The 21,898-nt window shown below is 41.0% G+C and overlaps 1 protein-coding gene across 1 annotated transcript in view; it reads right to left on the bottom strand.

Moving 5' to 3' along the window:
* The window catches only part of SLC6A13 (solute carrier family 6 member 13), a 155,505-nt gene extending 144,162 nt beyond the window's left edge, over window positions 1-11,343 (bottom strand). The window contains exons 1-2 of the mRNA XM_030214649.1: window positions 11,315-11,343; window positions 2,993-3,211 (exon numbers count right to left, since the gene is read on the bottom strand). Coding sequence (XP_030070509.1) covers window positions 2,993-3,206 — 214 coding nt within the window. The 5' untranslated portion in view covers window positions 3,207-3,211; window positions 11,315-11,343. The remainder of the gene's footprint in view (window positions 1-2,992; window positions 3,212-11,314) is intronic.
* Between the last annotated feature and the right edge of the window lie 10,555 nt (window positions 11,344-21,898).

Raw genomic sequence — 21,898 nt, 5'->3', positions numbered from 1 at the left:
AGATATTTTCTTTGAGTTCTTTTTGACTGGCTTGAAAGCATCTGTTGGACCTCAGGCAGTTAAATGAGGTTTCTAGTTGGACTATTTAGTTTGAGTGAAATGAGGGGAACCCCCATTCTCTTCCTTGCTTTCTTTGTTTTAATTCAAGTCTTATTTCGCAGTGTACACTTTTTGGAGTACATGATCCAATCCTTCCAAGCTCTCTGGATAAGGAAACATTTGGAAATGTCTATGATTAGTGAATGTTGTAATATTGCCAGAAGTTTAAAAAAGTTATTGTTGTATATTATCTGTACAAATTAATCGCTGTTTATATGGGAAGAAGGAGTAACTGTTGCCTCTGGGATAACCTAATTTAAAAATGGGATGATTGGGCTGTTGGGAGGAAGAGGCTGCAAGAATTGATGGGTTGGGTGGAAAGGTGATGGTACGGGGTGTCTAGATATCACAGTCCTTACGGCATAGAGAAGGGATTGTGGGAGTGGAAGTTTAAGTTGTTAGGGGGTTAAAGTATAGGCTGGCTGAATATGGTAAACCTATTAGGGGAAGGGAAGGAAGGGTTGGAACTGTGCTCTTCTATCATGTCCTGTGGAAGGGATCATCTGTGTCCTGGGAGATTCTCAAATTATGGATACTTTATGGGAATAAGTGAGGGCTAGGCACTGGATCCTATGGATTTATACTTTACATCTCATGAGATGTACTCTAAGGCCAACAAGGGATCATCCACTTTGAAACTATGTATGACCCCCAACCTTTGGAATACCCTTTTGTTGATTGTTAGAGCCTTCCTATATATATATTTTTTTTTAATCAAGATTTTCAAAAAGCTTAATCTTGAAGCAATCTCAATTTCTCTGCTTAGACTAATGAATTCATTATGTTTTTACTTAGTCAACATTTTAAGCAGTGACTCCCCTTCTATTCTATTTTTATCTAATATTGCAGGCAGTCCTCTTCCCTACTGTGTATCCATTATTTAGACTTTTTGTTTGTTTTTTGTTGTTGTTGTGCTACTACATTTCCCTACCTATTGCTCATTGCTGAAATTTTATATTTTATGTTTCTTATCATTTGTCTCTGTATCTCCATCCCGTACCTTTACCAAGCCCCCCAACTCCCAAGGGCTCAATAGGCCCCTGGGCCTACTTCCTCTCATTGGTGGTCCAGTGGGGGGGCAATGGAGACAGGCCACTCACTCCTGCCCCTAGCAGCAGCTCCTTCAATATGGCTGTCATGACCTCTCAAGAGACTGGACAAACCACAGGTTCAACAAATAAAATTTATTGCATAAAAACAAATGTCAACACAACACAGCACCATGTTTCGGCAAAACAAATGCCTGCCTCGGGAGTCTACAAGTAAAAACATACAAACGACTGTCACAAATGTAAAATATAAAGAATTACGGTTAAAACATGATACAACATGCATAAATGATTTGTACATAAACAATATATAAATATGTTATGGACATTAATAATACATAAAGTATCGTAAAAACATGATGACATTAAAATTTAAAAATTGAATTGGAAATAATCAGCAGTTAGTGAACTAACAATAATAAATAATGTTACCTTACTGGTGCGCTTATAAAAAGAAAAAATGGACAGTAGTTCTAAAACGGTAATCAAAAAGTATTACAACACTGTCCTGTTTAGTGCCGTTGAATATCAGGGGAGGAGGTAGGGTAGGCGGCCACAAGTGTTTTAAGCAGACAGGACCCTCTCCTACCCACTTAAATCACTTTGAATATCAACCAGAATGTTTATTCCCCATTTCAGAAGGGGAAAGCACTTCTTTGTCCAAGAAGAGTGATGTCAGGATTTACACCCTCTATCCATAACATTTAGGTTACAGGAAAGTGCTCCTATTCAGCAACACTCCACTGTAGGAATTAGGGGAGGTCACTCCTTTAATCCCCCAGTAGTTGATGTCCCTCTCAAAATCAAAACTGAGATCTGTGACAGCTTCAGAAAAAATAAATGTTTATGTTCTGGCACATAGATGGTTATGATGCCATTTCATAACAAACATGTATGTGCTGGCACATAGATATTATGTGTCCATGTTCGCCCATTGATATTTTAGATATTTATAATTCTAAAATGGATGAACCTACTGCATGTCTCTGGTACATAAACTTCCAGTTCTCCATGTATTTTAGAACAGGTTCACAACAGAAAAAGAAGCAGACTAAAGTGAATGGAGTGCTGAGCAATTTTATTGAGTCAAATTGCTCAGCATTTAATTTACTTTGGTCTGCTTCTTTCTCTGCTGTTTTGTGGATTATCACCTCTTTTCTGGTCATTTGCTTTTAGAACAGGCTCTACATTGGCAGATCCTTTACTAAAATACCAGCAGAAATCGAGACACCTCAACCTGCAAGTCTCAATTCTGATTTTTGATCATCCTTTCTAAAAATCCATCTCTTAATCTGCCACATATCACTTATTTTACTAAAACAAATTGAAATTTCCATTACACCATCATATAACCCCTTTATAAAACCATCAACCTGTTCAGACACAACCAATGCAATCACCATCAGCAGTTCACTATTATTCCAACCCACATCCCCTACCCATTCCGTCATTATTCCCTGTTACCAGCAGCTAAATATTATCCATTTGAGGAACATGCTTCTACAAATAGTCAAGACCTCTATATGCATACATTACATAAATAAACTTATGTCTTACTGTCCTCCCATGAGAGTTCCAAAATCGTGACATGAAATCTGACCTTGATCCATTAAAACCTACTTGTCCTTTGTATTTTCCAGAGGAAATTTGTTATCAAGGTCAACTGAATATTGAGCTATTTGTAATATCATAAGAAAGGCATGTGAGCTATGAGTCAAAAAGATCCCTCTGATGCTTCAGAAGGAACAAAAAGTTAACCATGAAAGTTTAGTTTGATGTGGCAGTACCATTGATCATTCATCATTGATGAAGATCTGAAAATCCAGAGCAATAAATCCACCAACCTCCTCCATTTTTGTAGCAAAGATAAGGGAACCTCCAGACATTTCCCAGGCCAATGATTTCTCCAGCTACAGCCAGCACAAACTCCAGTTTATTGTTCCATTGTCCTCGTTCCATTATCTCGAGCTTATCCACTTCCTTCCCATTCTTTTTCATGGGGGGATAATCAGGGGTTGCCCTTCCATTGCTAACAGCACCAGGTACCCTGTTGTCCATAACACCTTCAAAATATTATAAACACAATTAAATTATTTTGTTCACATCAGTACCATCAGCATCCCTGACTAAGATATATATCGTTGCCTAAATGCAAAAGTGTCAAATATGGAATTTTGAATGAAATGAGTTAGACATATATTTCAGTACACTGCTGTAAGATCCTTTTAAATGCCAAACTGTTCAACTTACTGTTAAAAATACTAAAATTTGATATATTATTGATGATTTATAATAAAGCACATTAAACTTCACTTCTCATTTTCTCTGTTTTGCATCAAGCATACATGCAGCGCACCTACTTTCAAGCGATCATGAAGGACATTTTAAAAACAATGTCCAACTCAGAATATGGACATCCAAGTTACATATAGAAGTCTTATGTATTTTAGAACAATCCATTTTACAAACAAGAAATGTCTAAATTATGAGTGGCTTCTTATACATTCAAGTAGACTAAGAGGCATATTTTCAAAGCACTTTGGGAGGCTAAGTTCCATAGGTTTCTATGGAACTTTGGGAGGCTAAGTGCTTTGAAAATGAGCCTGTAAGTATTTTTCTGGTCTAAATAAGGAGCTGAAGTGGGTTCACATTCAGGGGGAGCAAGGGGGACATCAACCACTGGGGGTTAAGGAGATGACTTGCCTTAATCCATCCAGTGGACAGCAGCTCAATCAGCATACCTTTCTGTAACCTTGGCGTGCCAAGTACCAGATCTAAATAACAATGTCCATCTTTTTGGACATAAATGTCCCATCCCATTCTGAAATCAGAGTTGGACATCCATATTTTAGCCCCTCCTTCGTCCCACCGAAAACATATCCAGACCATGCCCCTTGCCAGAAGGATGTACTGAAGTTTTAAACATCGATATCCTGCCTTTATAAAATCGAGATTGGTACATCTATATAATATGGATGTCTAAATGTCAATTTTTAGATGTCTAAAACATGAATAGAGCTTCTAAAATAAGGGTCTATATGTTCTAAAAGCTTCCATTCAACTAAGGATGACATACCAACTGTTATCTATAGAAGTTCTTCTCATCTTAGTGCTCAGAACCCCCCCCCCCCCCCCCAATAATATGCACAAGATATGTTTGTACCGTACATGTATTGGCTATCCACAAAGAATATATACAAGATTTTCTTGCAAATCAGTGAAGAAAGTGTATACAGATATCTCTCATGCATATTCATTGTTGATACACTGAAAACCCAGTAGTATAGGTGGATCCTAAAGACTGGATGAAGACCACAGCTCTATAATATCATCATCATCATCTGAAGGACTGATTCTCAGCCTTCTGGCTAAGATGAAAGCCTATATTGTTTTGGTTGAAACTAAGAACCTGTAAAATATGAGGGGGTAACACTCATAACACCCAGGACTCAGTAAAGACAAATAAGCAGCCTTTTTTTGTGTGACATTAAGGAACCATATTTTCCCTCAGTGTTTTTCACATGAATAGTAGAAGGGTCAGTATTATGGCCAATCAATCTGAATTATGTTAAAAGGTCAGTTTCCTTGTGTTGAGGCCAAAAATGCTCAGGCCAGTCCTGAGCCTGGATCTGCTTAGTCAGAGGCTGGTGTTCTGCATTCAAAACAATGGAGTGGCTTAGCTAACTGCAGGCTCTGTATAAAGTCTAGTGTATTTTTAATTTTATTTCACACTTGGATGCCACCTTTACAATTCAAACAATTATTATTAAGAATTGAAAAGGCATTTCTTTGTAAAGGCATTTGGTACACTATGGTACAGTTAATGACAATTTGTTGATAAGGCAGAATATAAAGCCCAAAGTAGCTTACAATAAATACAATTCATAAAAAACAATTGAGTATATAAAATTCCAGTGGTCCTTCCTCAAGAGGTCTGATTGATCTTCAGAGTCATAGGAAGCCGGGAACATCTCAATGTTCATAGCAATTTGAGGGCTCAAAGATCAAACTATACAGGATCTGGTAAAGATCCACAAGTTCATGAATGTGTTCCTAGATGTTATTCTTACTTGAAGTGTGAAAAACCCAAGCTAGCTTCTCAGTACTGGTAGGTGCAGATCATAGGCGTGACAAAATGTGGAGTGGAGGACTGACCACCTGTGACAGCTAGTTCGCAGGTCAGTGCTGTACACTAGTTCTCACAACTGTCAACAGTATGGCCACACTTAACCTCACCTCAAGAGGCAGTCTGGTGGCACAAATGAAACAGAACAGAAAGCCGTGGTGGGGCACCTTCACAATCTCTCCTCCTTTTGTTTTATCCCCACAGCACACAGCTCCCTCGCCCCAGTCCAGTTCCCCCCTCCCAAGCACATAACTGTCCCCAGTCTGATCCCCCTTCTCACAGCACCAAAACCCAGTCCAACACAGAGCCAAACTCTCCCCCCTCTCCTCCCCTGGGAGTTACCCAAGGGCTAACTGGTAGCCTAGTGGCCCACAGCAGGAGTGGTCCCCCTTCATTTCTGCTTCAGACTGTGCTAGATTCAAAATGGTGCAAATGAGCCCTATTAGTAGTCTCTCGGTACTATCACTAGAGGCCATCTTTCCATATAAGGAGTTTTGCAGTTCAGGTACAATAAATACAAAAACCTACCACACTTCAATAAAAGGGCCTCTTAGGCAGCTTACCAAATCCCTGACCAAGAACAGCAGTTACATGGACCCAAACAGGTAAAGATTTTCATTTCACATCTATTCTTTTTAAGCTTGTGTTGTCTCAGTTCCTAGGAGAGTTTTCCCTTAAAGACATTGAGGCCGATATTCAAACTGTGGTAAGTCTATCTCCTGCATTTGTCACTGAGCCCATATATTCAATGCCAGGCCATTTCCAGTGACTGGCATTGAATATCCAAGTTTATTTTTGGCCACTTTCAACTTAACCGGCCGAGTCAACATTCAGCGCTAGCTGGTTAAGTTGAAACCCACCAAAGCTAGACCTTCTATTTCGGCGGACTAATTTGGCCACCAAATGTAACCACCAATGCACTGAATATTAATCATCGGTTATATCACGCGGTATAGTCGGATATCTGCTAAGCGCTAACTGGCAATATTCTACAGGAAATAGCCAGCTAGATCTAACCCCCTCCCACCCTCAAAAAGCATCATTAAAAATATTACTTGCCAGCCTCAGATATCATACTCAGGTCTATGACAGTGCATGCAGGTCCCTGGAGCAGTTTTAGTGGGTGCAGTGCACTTCAGACAGGTGGACCCAGGCCCATACCCCCCTACCTGTTACATTTGTGGAGGAAACAGCAAGCCTTCCAAAACCTACCAGAACCCTCTGTACCCACATATAGGTGCACCCTTCACCTGTAAGGGCTATGGTAGTGATGTACAGTTGGGGGTAGTGGGGTTTGGGGGGCTCAGCACACAAGGTAAGGGAGCTGTGTACCTGGAAGCATTTTATGAAGTCCACTGCAGTGCCCCCTAGGGTGCCGATTGCTGTCCTGGCATGTCAGGGGGACCAGTGTACTACAAGGGCTGGCTCCTCCCATGTCCAAATGGCTTGAATTTGGACGTTTTAGACTTGGACGTCTTTGCATTCGAAAATGGCCGAAAATCAAGGATGTCCATGGTATTATCGAAAACAAACATGGACATCCATCTTTTTTCGAAAATAACCTTTTCCCCGCCTCCGAATTTGGATGTTTTACAAAAGACATCCAAATTCCAACTTAGATGTTTCTTTTGAAAATGCCCCTCTAAGCTTCATAGCAAAAATACTTTGTATTTTATTGCAGTTGTGTTTTCTTTTCATTGAAAATTCCTAATGAAGATCCCAGAATAATAGCAGCTATATTACAAATAGTATACTGCCATCCAAGAACCCAAACCACTCTTTCATGAGAGGGATATACATGACAAAGGAAGGACAGAGAGAGAAACATGGAAAGGAGAGAAATACCTTGCTCTGGTATAGGAGACTAGGCCATACTGCACAAACATGCAGCTTAAGACATTTAAGTTATATATAAACAGAACGTATCACTAAATTTACAAAATATACAAAAATACTGTATAGCACATATAGAACAATAAAATACAAACACATTTACAGGCACAATCTTCAACATACATGTTTAACATACAAAAAGAACATCTGTTGTAAGGAGTAGAAAAGTTTGTGCATTAAAGATATAGGTTGATGGTGATACTCTATTTGCTTGTGTCTAGATGTGTTTACATTGTATTGATCTGTAGGTAACTTTTTGCTTTAAAGTACTTTTGAATTATTTTGAAAATTTAGTGAGAAGTTCTATTTATGCATAATTGTCTCTAAGGTTCTCACTGTTCTTTACTACCTGTCATAGATGCATTTAAAACTGAACAATAAAAGAAATAAGATTAATAATTGTGCCAATTATATAATTAACATGCCTGATATTCAGTCGGCAATGATCAGCGTTTTGCTGGCTGCTGCTGGTGTTAAACCCAGAAATTCAATGTCAGGCACTGACATTATAAATCCAGGTTTCTGGGGCTGACTAACGCATAGCCAGTTAAGTGTGATATTCAGTCATGGGTTATCGCATAAAGATAGAACAGATTTTTATGCAGTCCTATTTATGCGGTTAACATGGCTGGTTAAATGCTAAATATTGGCACTTAACTGACCAAGCACTTACTCCATCCCCAGAACGCCCCCAAAATAGATGGTTTTCAATTTGGTTCTAATCAACTGGTCTATGGACAGATAAGAGGGGGAGATATTTTAGATCTAGTCCTTAGTTGATTGCAGGGCATAGAACGAGAGGTAACAGTGTTGGCTCTGCTGGGAAATAGTGATCATAACATAATCAAATTTGACCTGATATCTGGAGTAAAGTCACAAAGGAAATCTACTGTAGCAGATAACTACAGGGTAGCAGGGTAACTACAACAAAATGAGAAAAATGGTTAAAAAGAAGCTATATGGATTGGCCACAAAGGTTAGGGCTTGAAATCAGGCATGGATGTTGTTTAAAAATATGATCATGGAAGCCCAGACCAGATGTATTTCACATATTAATAAAGGTGGAAAGAAGAGCAAATAGTCAGCATGGTTAAAAGGTTAAGTGAAAGAGGCAATTAGAGCCAAAAGAACATCCTTTAAAGAATGGGAAAAGGATACAAACGAAAAAAAAAATAAAAAGCAACATAAGCACTGTCAAGCTAGATGCAAAGCACTGATAAAGAAGGCTAAAAGAGAATATGAAGAAAAGCTAGCCGCAGAGACAAAAACTCATAGTAACGCCTTTTTCAGGTACATCAGAAGTAGAAAGCCTGTGAGGGAATCTGTGTGACCATTAGATCATGAAGAAGCAAAAGGGGCACTCAAGGAATGCAAGGCCATAGCAGAGAGATTGAATTAATTCTTTGCTATGGTCTTTATGTAACAGATCTACCTGTACCAGAAATGGTTTTCAAGGATGAAGATGCAAGGGAACGGAAAAAAATCTCAATGAGCCTGGAAGATGCACTGAGCCAAATCAACAAGTTAAAGAGTGATAAATCATCTGGACCGGAAGGCATACACCCCAGTGTAATGAAAGAACTCAAACATGAAATTGCAGGTCTGCTGTTAGTGATCTGTAAACTGTCGTTAAAATCATCCATAGTAATGCTGATTTTTAAAGAGTTCCAGGAATGATCTGGGAAATTACAAACCAGTAAAAGCCTGACCAGTGCCGGACAAAATAGTGGAAACTATTATAAAGAATAAAATTATGGAACATGTAGACAAACATGATTTAATGGGACAGAGTCAGCATGGGTTCAGCCAAGGAAAGTCTTGCCTCACAAAATTGCTTCATGTCTTTGAAGGCGTGAATAAACCTGTGGATAAAGTTGAGACAGTTAGTATATCTAGATTTTCAGAAAGCTTTTGACAAAGTTCCTCATGAGACACCTCTGAGAAAATTAAAAAGTCATTGCATAGGAGGCAATGTCTTCTGTGGATTAGGAATTGGTTATTGGATAGAAACTAGAGTGTAGAGTTAAATGGCCATTTTTCTCAATGGAGGACGGTGAATAGTGGAGTACCGCAGGGATCTGTACTGGGGCCCGGAACAACGAGTGAGGTGATTAAATTTGCAGATGACATAAAACTATTCAAAGTTGTCAAAACACATGCAGATTGTGAAAAATTGCAGGACGACCTTAGGAAACTTGAATGGCACCCAAAAGACATATGAAATTTAAATATGGACAAATGTATCATTGTAGACAATATGATGAAATTTTCTGTCAGTATGCAGCAGCGGTCAAAAAAGCAAACAAGATGCTAGGAATTATTAGGAAATGGATGCAAAATAAGATCAAGAATATTATAATGCCTCTGTATCACTCCATGGTGCAACCTCACCTTGAGTATTGCGTTCAATTCTGGTTGCCATATCTCAAAAAAGATATAGTGGAATTAGAAAAGGTTCAATGAGGAGCGATCAAAACAATGAAGGAGATGAGGAAAGGCTAAAGAGGAAAGCTTGGAAAAGAGATGGCTGAGGGGGGTGATATGATTGAGGTCTACAAAATCCTGAGTGGAGTAGAACGGGTAAAGTGAAATGATTTTCCACTCTTTCAAAAAGTACAAAGACCAGGGGACGCTCAATTAAACTACATGGAAATACTTTTAAAACAAATAGGAGGAAATATTTTTTAACTCAAAGAATAGTTAAGCTCTTGAACTCGTTTCCGGAGGATGTGGTAACAGTGGTTAGCATATCTGGGTTTTTAAAAAAAAGGTTTCGACAAGTTCCTGGAGGAAAAGTCCATAGTCTGTTATTAAGATGATCATGAGGGAAGCCACTGCATGGCCCAGGATTGGTAGCATGGAATGTTGCTACTAATTGGGTTTCTGCCAGGTACTTGTGACCTTGATTGGCCACTGTTGGAAGCAGGACACTGGGCTAGATGGACCACTGCTCTGATCCAGTATGGCTATTCATATGTAACCAGTTATTTTCAGCTGCAGTAAACAGAAGTACCACTGAATATTAACAGTTAGCCCCAAACAGGTGGCTTAACTGATCAGGAGCCATTTCTGGCCAGTTAAATCACTTTTAATATTGTCCCCCAACAATTATAGCTGTTAAAATGAACTTACCATATATTGGCCTAACAAGAAGCTGCCACGCAGCATTGCCTACACAGTCCATTCAAAGTGAAGGGGCTGTGTCGGTATTATCGCATCGCCAGCCGCTAGCGTGGCTTAGTAAACAGGGTAAATGTTTAAATAGATTATAAGAACATGATAGAGCCAGATTAAAAGGGTTCATCTTCCAGGTAAGACTAGAAAGATAGATTGTTTGACATTTGATTGATTAGTACTGTATAAAGATTTGACATGCATGTAAAAAACAGAGAGATTTGGAGGAGGAGACAGAGAGAGAAAATTCCAAGAAGAGTAGCAGTCTATTTCAATATTTTATTTTCTGATACAGAGAACAAGGATGTGGAAGATACTGTCCAGCAGCACAGGTGAGTGGCATTTGGAATGGAGGCATAGCATATGGATAGACAGCAGTCTGCAAACCAGAGAAGCCTGGTTCAAATACTGCTTCTCCTTTTGTTCCCAGGCAAGTCATTTAACCCTCTGTTGCCTCAGATACAAACTTGGATTATATACCCTCTGGGGACAAGGAAATATCTACTGAACCTGTATGTAATTCACCATCATAAATAAATGAAAAAGGTGTGATCTAAAGCCAAATCCATATGACCTTACATAACGCACAACCTCATACATTGCAGATATCACAGGTTACAATCCTGTCCCAATAACAATTTTATTTTGTCAGACTGCGGTCAAGTCTGTGTATTTCATTTCAATTAGCATTCACTCTTGCTTTACAAAAAAAAAAGAGTAATCGTCTATCTAAATGATTTCTCAATTAGCGATATAAAAATATTTATTTGGTTTAATTTGTATACTGTTTTTTTTATACAAATGCACCAAACAGAGAACAATTCATAAAATAATCAAAATAAATATAATAGGCTAAACCACCATCCTAGAATAATCCCATCAAAGAGATTCTTTCACCATAAATAACACATTCTCATTGATTCCAACACAATAAAAGTTGAAGAGTGAAAAATAAAGTGAAACCAATGGTTACCTTTCAGAGAGAACACTCAGAGATCTGCTTGTAGAAACTTTAAAAAGGAGCAGTGCATGGGCTATTTAAAGGACAAAGGGAGGAATTCTACAGCTGTGTAATTCTAAACTTTGCCCCTCCCACATTCCCAGCCACTGCCAGACAGGGTCCTCTCTGCACTGTTCTCACTGGTGTATGGTAGAAAGAAATTTAAGAGAGCAATTTACCCAGTAAAGATGTCCCATCTTTTACCTAGGTAAAAATTTGTGTAGGCAGAAAAATTTTGTTTTTATGTCATGTCCCATGTTGTTTACAGGAATTTTCATTTTTATTTGTCTTTATTTGGCCATTCTGTCATTTTCTGATAATAATGTGCACTCTTTGGAAAGTGTGCTCTATGTGGAAAGAGGGTGTACTCTTTTCCTGAGTTTGTAAATGCTCACTAGTTTATGCAAGCACAACAAGTCGCACACGTATGGTGGTTCCACTATTGAGGATGAATTTGCACACATTCCACATAGTGCATCTTAATTCCACATAGTACATACTATTGTCGAAGAATGACAAAACACAAAACGTTGTGTTTTCGCTGCTCATTTTCGATTGGTAACATTAAATGACATAGGATATGTCAGTGCAAATGACAGTCATCCCTAGTAAGCAGGCATGGAGGTGTTTAGGTCAAGGGACATCCAAACTTTACTGCCATTTTACAAACTGAAATGTCCATATTACGAACGGCAAAAATCCAGGGACAAGGACATCTGTCTGGCAGCATTGTTATAGAAAAGGCCACCTCTTCCCTGGGCTCCCTGATCTCATCTCATGGTTTCCAATATCATCTTTATGCTGATGACACCCAGCTTTATCTCTCCACACCAAACATCACTGCGGAAACCCAGGCCAAAGTATCGGCCTGCTTATCCGACATTGCTGCCTGGATGTCCAACCGCCACTTGAAACTGAACATGGCCAAGACCGAGCTTATTGTCTTCCCTCCCAAACCCACTTCTCCTCTCCCTCCACTCTCTATCTCAGTTGATAACACCCTCATCGTCCCCGTCTCATCTGCCCGCAACCTCGGAGTCATCTTCGACTCCTCCCTCTCCTTCTCTGCACACATCCAGCAGATAGCCAAGACCTGTCGCTTCTTCCTCTATAATATTAGCAAAATTCGCCCTTTCCTCTCTGAGCACACCACCCGAACTCTCATCCACTCTCTCATTACCTCTCGCCTTGACTACTGCAACCTACTCCTCACTGGCCTCCCACTTTGCCATCTATCCCCCCTTCAGTCCGTTCAGAACTCTACTGCACGTCTTATCTTTCGCCTGGACCGATACACTCATATCACCCCTCTCCTCAAGTCACTTCACTGGCTTCCGATCAAGTACCGCATACAGTTCAAGCTTCTCCTATTAACCTACAAATGCACTCGATCTGTAGCCCCTCCTTACCTCTCTACCCTCATCTCCCCTTACGTTCCTACCCTTAACCTCCGCTCTCAAGACAAACCTTCCTTTCAGTACCCTTCTCCACCACCGCCAACTCCAGGCTCCGCCCTTTCTGCCTTGCCTCACCCCATGCCTGGAATAAACTCCCTGAGCCCATACGCCAGGCCCCCTCCCTGCCCATCTTCAAATCCTTGCTCAAAGCCCACCTCTTCAATGTCGCCTTTGGCACCTAACCACCGTTCCTCTATTCAGGAAATCTAGACTGCCCCAACTTGACATTTCGCCCGATAGATTGTAAGCTCCTTTGAGCAGGGACTGTCCTTTTTGTTAAACTGTACAGCGCTGCGTAACCCTAGTAGCGCTCTAGAAATGTTAAGTAGTAGTAGAGATATCCTTGCAGAGCAAAAGGGCAGCCTAGTGGTCAGTGCAATGGACTATAAACCAGGGCACCCAGGTTCATATCCCCTTACTACTCTTATTTTAAATGATGAGCCCTCCAGTAACAGGGAAATGCCTACCGTACCTGACTGTACTCCACCTCAGTAGACTTCAGGCTTGCAGGTGTCATAAATATTTAGGTACAGTAGATATATGTCTATTTCTGGAGGGCTCACAATTTAAAGAGAACTGAAGTAGGAATTGAGCCTGGGTTCCCTGGTTTATGATCCATTGCATTGACCACCAGGTTAACAGTAACATAGTAGACGATGGCAGATAAACACATGTACAGTCAATCCAACCTGCCCAACAAGGTAAACTCATATATACACAGTAACATAGTAGATGACAGCAGAAAAAGACCTGCACGGTCCATCTAGTCTGCCCAACAAGATAAACTCATATGTGCTACTTCTTGTATATACCTTACCTTGATTTGTATCTGCCATATTCAGGACACAGACCGTAGAAGTCTTGCCCAGAACTAGCCCCATTTTCAGGACACAGACCGTAGAAGTATTGCCCAGAACTAGCCCCACCACCCAAGGTAAACACATAGCATAAGGTATGATGTGATGCTACATATGCATACTTGATTTATCCTTGCCATTTTCAGGGCACAGACCATAGAAGTCTGACTGGCACTGACCTTGTTCTCCAACTAAGTTGTCATCAAAGCCCCACTCCAGCCCATCCAAATCTGTCTAGCCCTGATCAGGGTACAGAATGTAGAAGTCTGCCTGGCACTCATCTATCTGTCCAGCCACAATCAGGGCATAGACAGTAGAAGTCTGCCCAGCACTGACTTTGCTTCTCAATTACAGGTGTTGCCATCTAATTACCGTTAAACTTGTTTGGTTCCATGCCTTCCATACAGGATTCCTTTGTGTTTATTCCACACATTTTTTAATTCTGTCATATTTTCATCTCCATCACTTCCCGCAGGAGGACATTCCAGATATTTATCACCATCTCCAACCTTAAGGCCGGGGTCACTATTTATAGCTCCACTCCTACAGTAACCACACCCCCACAGTAGCCACACCCTTTTACCAGTCATAGAGCATATAAAAAGGCATCATTGAAAATGGTGCACAGGTCCCTAGGCCCAACAAAAGAACCCCTAAGATTCTACATAAACTAATAAAATGTGTAGACAAAAAATCAGCTGAAACCCCAAAAACCGGACTCTGGCATGCAGGATAACACCAGAAAAACAAGAGTATTTTCCCCTTGCTATAAAAATAGCAGACATAAATTTCAAATATTTCATTCACTACATTACAAATTAACAACTACAAATAAAGCAAAAAAAATTAACACAACTACCACACTACTTTAACTTAAAATAAAAATAAAATTCTTTTTTCTAACTTTGTTGTCTGGCCAGGTACTTCTCTGGTTTCTACTTTCCTCATCTTCTCTTAACTCTATTGCAGGATTTCCTGTTTGTCATTTTTGTCTCCTCCTTATCCTTTTCAGCTTTCTTTGGTTTTATTTACTGCCATTATCCATATTTAGGAGCCCTTTTACTTGGGCACATCTAAAAGTGGCCTGTGCTGCTGAAGGCACGTGTTTTGGATGCATGCTGGTCCATTTCCTCAGTGTGCCTGGAAAAAAAAAACATTTTTTTGTGCTGGAAAATTGACATGCAGCAAAATTAAAACCAGCACGCATTCATTTTTGGCATGAGACTTTACCACTACCCATTGACTTAGCAGTAAGGTCTCACATGCTAACCGGGCAGTAAGCATTCAATGCACGTAAACTGTCAATTATCGCTGGTTAAGCGCAATGTGGTAAAAAATAAAAAAAATATTTTCTACCAAGTGCTTTGGGTATGTGCCAAAAATGGAATTACCACCCGGGGCACATGGTAGCTGGGTGGTAGTGCCAATGTGCCTTAGTAAAAGGGCTAATTAGTGCTTTCTTACTATCCAGTCTTCAATTTCCCTCTTTTTATGTCTTTTGACTTTGTCTACCTATAGCTTGCCCGTCTCTCCTACCTGTTTCCATCCAGTATTTGCTCTTTCTCCTCCACACATCTATCCAGAATGTGCCCCTTCTCTGCTTCCATCCAGCATTTCTCCCTTTTTCTTCTCTCTCCACATCCAGCATCTCTTCTCATGCCTCCTCTCCCCATCCAGCATTTCTCCCCTTGCCCCCTCTCTCCCCATCCAGCATTTCTCCCCTTCTAGCATTTGTCCTCTCTTCCCATCTGGCATATCTCCCCTTGCCTTCTCTCTCCCCATCTTGCCTGCCCTCTCCCCATCCAGTATCTCTCTCTTTGCCCCTTCTTTCCCCATCTGGCATATCTATACTTGACCCCTCTCTCCCCATCCAGTATTTCTCCCCTCGCCCTCTCTCTCCCCACCCAACATTTCTCCCCTCGCCCTCTCTCTCCATCCAGCAACTCTCCTAGGGCCGCTACTGCTTCTCCCAACCAGCAGCAGCAGCCCTAGGAGAGTTGCTGGATGTGGAGAGAGAAGGCAAGGGGAGAAATACTGGATGGGGAGAGAGAGGGCAAGGGGAAAAAATGCCAGAATGGGAGAGAGGGGGCAAGTGGAGATATGCCAGATGAGGAGAGAAGGGGCAAGGAGAGAGGTGCTGGATGACAGCTATTATATACAAACTGGGTGTGGGCCCTCACGCAATTCTGAGTGTCAGCATTCATTCTACTAGAGGAGGATTAATATAAGAGATAAGCAATTTACAGAGTTTTAAATACATTTCATTACCATCTAAGAAGGAAACACTAAATAAATCATACAATATACTATATAAACTAAAAGACACTTTTATATTAGGCTAATATCCTTAATACTGTAGCAAGTTTTAAATTATTGAAAAACTCAAAAACACTAAGATGGAGTCAGCAGTCCAGCAGCAAGAGGGGGTGCTATCCAGTCTTTTGCATTGAGTGTCACATGTATGATTATCTCCCAGTTGGTGAGATGTCATATGTGTGTGCCCGATGCAAAGAGCTACTAGCTCTTAGAGAACGTGTCCATTCTATTGAGGCTAGAGTAGCAGACTTGGTGGAGCTGAGGGAGACAGAGAGGTACATAGAGGAGACCTACAGGGATGGTGTAGAGAAGTCCCATCTCCATTCTGGTAGCCCTTGTGCTACCTTGGAGGAGGGAGGTCTCCTAGAAGGAGAGCATCACCCTGGTGAAGTAGGAAGTAGTCCTGTAGCCAGGACCTGCCCACCAGGGGATGTACTATCCTCTCGCACCGAGGATATGTCTCCAAGTGCTGCCCGGGAGGGAAAGGTTAGGACAGCCATTGTAGTAGGTGATTCGATCATTAGGCATATAGATAGCTGGGTGGCTGGTGGATGTGAGGATCACCTGGTGACTTGCCTGCCTGATGTGAAGGTGGCGGACCTCACGCTTCACCTAGATAGAATTTTAGATAGTGCTGGGGAGGAGTCAGCTGACTTGGTACATGTGGGTACCAATGACATAAGAAAATGTGGGAGAGAGGTTCTGGAAGCCAAATTTAGGCTCTTAGGTAGAAAGCTCAAATCCAGATCCTCTAGGGTACCATTTTCTGAAATGCTACCTGTTCCACGTGCAGGGCCAAAGAGACAGGCAGAGCTCCGGAGTCTCAATGCGTGGATGAGACGATGGTGCAGGGAGGAGGGTTTTAGATTTGTTAGGAACTGGGCAACATTCTGGGGAAGAGGGAGCCTATTCCGAAAGGATGGGCTCCACCTTAACCAGAGTGGGACCAGGCTGCTGGCGTCGGCATTTAAAAAGGAGATAGAGCAACTTTTAAACTAGAAATGGGGGGGAAGGCCGACAGTCGCTCAAAAGCGCATGGTTCGGGATAAGGTATCTTGCAAGGATACCTCACAAACAGGGAAGATAGGGTTTCTGGATAGTGAGGTTGCACAACAGACCGTGGTAGGCCAGGTGCCCTTAAACACAACTAAAGATCAGACAAAAGATAGCAAATCAATAGTGTCAAGTACTAAGCATCATGCAAATAGGAACAACAAACATACTCTGAAATGTCTATATGCAAATGCTAGAAGTCTAAGAAATAAGATGGGAGAGTTGGAATATATTGCACTAAATGAAAAATTGGATATAATAGGCATTACTGAGACCTGGTGGAAGGAGGATAACCAGTGGGACACTGTCATACTGGGGTACAAAATATATCGTAGTGATAGGTTGGACCGGACTGGTGGAGGGGTAGCATTGTATATTAACGAGAGCCTTGACTCAGATAGATTACAAATTCAGCAGGACACACATCACACCTTTGAATCATTGTGGTTGAAATTCCATGTTTAAAAGGGAAAAGGACAGTGATAGGAGTGTACTACCGTCCACCTCGCCAGGATGAGCAGGTAGACATAGAAATGATAAAAGAAATCAGAGACGCAAACAAAATGGACAATGTGATAATAATGGGTGACCAAATATAGACTGGGTAAATGTAACATCGGGACATGCTAGAGTGGTACAATTCCTTGATGAAATCAAGGACAGCTTTATGGAGCAGCTGGTGCAGGAGCCGACGAGAGAATGAAAAATTCTAGACTTGGTCCTTAGTGGCGCGCATGATCTGGTGAGCGATGTTATGGTACTGGGGCCCGCTTCATAACAGTGATCATAATATGATCAGTTTTGATATCAACCTTGAAGTAAGTATACACAGGAAGTCAAATACGTTAGCGATTAACTTTAAAAAAGGACACTATGATAAAATGAGAAGAACGGTTAAAAAAAAACTTAGGGGGGCAACTGAGAGGGTAAAAACTGTACAACAGGCATGGACGCTGTTCAAAAATACCATCCTGGAGGCCCAGGCCAAACATATTAGAAAAGAAAGACGCATGTCCAAAAGACAGCCGGCATGGTTGAAAAGTGAGGTGAAGGAAGCTATTAGGGCTAAAAGAAATGCCTTCAGAAAATGGAAGAAGGAACCATCTGAAAATAACAAGAAGCAGTATAAGGAGTGTCAAAGCAAATGCAAGGCGCAGATAAAGAAGGCCAAGAGGGATTACAAAAAACAGCATTAGAGGCAAAAAAACATAGCAAAAATTTTTCAGTATATTAAAAGCAGGAAGCCAGCAAAAGAATCGGTTGGGCCGCTGGATGACCGAGGGGTAAAAGGGGTGATCAAGGAAGATAAAGATGTAGCAGAGAGATTGAATGAATTCTTTGCTTCGGTCTTCACAGAGGAAGATTTGGATGGGATACCGGTGTCGGAAAAGGTATTTCAAGCGGAAGAGTCGGAGAAACTTACTGACTTCACGGTAAACCTGGAGGACGTAATGGGGCAGTTCAGCAAACTGAAGAGTAGCAAATCTCCTGGACCGGATGGTACTCATCCTAGAGTACTGATAGAACTGAAAAATGAGCTTGCGGAGCTACTGCTAGTGATATGCAATTTATCCTTAAAATTGAGCGTGGTACCAGAAGATTGGACAGTGGCCAATGTAACGCCCATTTTTAAAAAAGGTTCCAGGGGAGATCCGAGAAATTATAGACCGGTGAGTCTGACGTCGGTGCCAGGGAAAATGGTAGAGGCTATTATCAAAAACAAAATTACAGAGCACATCCAAGGACATGGATTACTGAGACCAAGTCAGCATGGCTTTTGTGTGGGGAAATCTTGCCTGACCAATTTACTTCAATTCTTTGAAGGAGTAAACAAACATGTGGACAAAGGGGAGCCGGTTGATATTGTGTATCTGGATTTTCAAAAGGCGTTTGATAAGGTACCTCATGAAAGGCTACGGAGGGTCATGGGATAGGAGGAAATGTCCTATTGTGGATTAAAAACTGGTTGAAGGATAGGAAACAGAGAGTGGGGTTAAATGGGCAGTATTCACAATGGAGAAGGGTAGTTAGTGGGGTTCCTCAGGGGTCTGTGCTAGGACCGCTGCTTTTTAATATATTTATAAATGATTTAGAGATGGGAGTAACTAGCAAGGTAATTAAATTTGCTGATGACACAAAGTTATTCAAAGTCGTTAACTCGCGACAGGATTGTGAAAAATTACAGAAGGACCTTACGAGACTGGGAGACTGGGCGGCTAAATGGCAGATGACGTTTAATGTGAGCAAGTGCAAGGTGATGCATGTGGGGGAAAAAGAACCCAAATTATAGCTACGTCATGCAAGGTTCCACATTAGGAGTTACGGACCAAGAAAGGGATCTGGGTGTCGTCGTTGATAATACACTGAAACCTTCTGCTCAGTGTGCTGCTGTGGCTAGGAAAGCGAATAGAATGTTGGGTATTATTAGGAAAGGTATGGAAAACAGGTGTGAGGATGTTATAATGCCATTGTATCGCTCCATGGTGCGACCACACCTTGAGTATTGTGTTCAATTCTGGTCGCCGCATCTCAAGAAAGATATAGTAGAATTGGAAAAGGTGTAGCGAAGGGCGACTAAAATGATAGCGGGGATGGGACGACTTCCCTATGAAGAAAGACTAAGGAGGCTAGGGCTTTTCAGCTTGGAGAAGAGACAGCTGAGGGAAGACATGATAGAGGTATATAAAATATTGAGTGGAGTGGAACGGGTGGATGTGAAGCGTCTGTTCACGCTTTCCAAAAATACTAGGACTAGGGGGCATGCGATGAAACTACAGTGTAGTAAATTTAAAACAAATTGGAGAAAGGTTTTCTTCACCCAACGCATAATTAAACTCTGGAATTCGTTGCCGGAGAACGTGGTGAAGGCGGTTAGCTTGGCAGAGTTTAAAAAGGGGTTAGACAGTTTCCTAAAGGACAAGTCCATAAACCACTACTAAATGAACTTGGGAAATATCCACAATTCCAGGAATAACATGTATGGAATGTTTGTACGTTTGGGAAGCTTGCCAGGTGCCTTTGGCCTGGATTGGCCGCTGTCGTGGACAGGATGCTGGGCTCGATGGACCCTTGGTCTTTTCCCATGTGGCATTACTTATGTACTTTCATCTAAAGAAATTGGTGTAGTAAACTGTTATGGACTATTGTGTTCTACTTTCATCTAATTGTCATGGACTAATGTGCACTACTTTTATTTGCTTGTTATCAGCACCAATTGAAGTGACTTGGCTTTATAATTGATTAATGCTATGACCTTTTCCATAACAGTTTCTCCTTAGTAATCCGATGGTGGTGATATAACCAATAATTATTAATATTATTGGTGTTGTATTCGAAACATTAATGTGCAGTGATGATTCCATTTCAGTTCTCACTTGTTGATGAACTAAACACATTGCTTAGTGTATACGTTTTTATTATTTATTTATATGTAGCTACATTAGGGTATGTTTTGTAATTAGTGGTATTTAGTTAAAATGGTGCTATATTATTCTTATAATCAAATACAGCCTAAATTCTTGTTCTTCCTAATGTTAGTCATATAATTCAGAAATTTTCTATAGCCTTGTTAGTCCTCTCTTTGTGTCACGACTAGATGATATGCTTTATAGAACATGGACTGGCTCTTATTGTATATCCGTATGCATTGCAAGTCAAGTAGTGTTATATAAATGGTAAGTAGCAATAATAGGAATATCATCTATGGATTTTTAGTTCCAATTTTTCTAATGAAAGCAAAACTAGAAGTCAACAGATGTAGAAGGGCAAATCCAGAATTGCATGAGTTTGCAAGATTTGACCTAGGTTGGGTGTCAACCCTACAGCACAAACTACCAACACTGTTTAATAAAATGCGTAAACTATTGCACCAGAACCTAACTTTGTGCCAGTTTGGTTTTTTTTATTTCAAGATTCTTCCAGCTGAGCTTCAAAGTACTAAACCTGAACCCTTCATGGTCAGTCCCCAGCAGGAAGTGATGTCACAACCTGAAGTGTGTTCTTTATCATGTTGTGATCTAAAAAGCTCTTCACAAATGTTTGCAAAATTGATGACAGAAACTCCGAACACTGTTTCTGTTTTAAAATATTGTGCACATTTCTGCACAGCTGTGAAAATGTTTTGTGTAATTTCTAAATCTGCTGCTATGGCTTTCTCTTGCAATTACCTCATTTGTTTGTTTATTTGTTGCATTTGTATCCCACATTTTCCCACCTCTTTGCAATGTGGCCTACATTGTGCCAGAGTGGCGATCGCCACTTCCGGGTTCAGAAATACAAAGTGATATTGCATTATAGTGCTACATTCTGTGAGGCTGATGTGCAGAGGTTCACAATAGAATCCTCACTGCAACGCAAACTTTAGCCACGGCATGCTCAAACTAATGAGCATGCAAATTACTGCCACATTAAGCAGTAATCCATAGTTTAGTGCAGAATGACAACTTTCCTGTCAGTGCCTGAGAGGCTCAGGCATTGACAGGAAAGTTGACATTAAAAAAAAAAAGAAGTAAAAACATGCTGCAGCTCCATCCCAACTCCCAACCCCCATCACCCAAACCTAGAAAAAAATGCCTTGATGGTCTAGTGGACCCCCTCTTCCTTCCCTCTGGCACAAAAACAATGGTGGTCTGGTGGCCATTCCTGGTCCACTCCATCCCTCTCTCATCAAAAATTGCCCTGTTAGTCTAGTAGGACCCCCTCCCCACCAAAACATCCCCAGCTCTGAACCTGGAAGGAGGCAGGAGTGATGCCCACTCCCTCCTGTCTCCAGGTGCTGTCACCTCCAAAGTGTCACTGCCCTGCCCACACAGTACATCCTGGGATGCACTGGGTGGGGCCTACCTACCATATAAGGGACTACCAGGGCAATGTTT

This window comes from Microcaecilia unicolor, chromosome 9, assembly GCF_901765095.1.
Source record: "Microcaecilia unicolor chromosome 9, aMicUni1.1, whole genome shotgun sequence".
In the NCBI taxonomy this organism is placed as follows: domain Eukaryota; kingdom Metazoa; phylum Chordata; class Amphibia; order Gymnophiona; family Siphonopidae; genus Microcaecilia; species Microcaecilia unicolor.
This window is presented reverse-complemented; position numbering and strand designations above follow the sequence as displayed.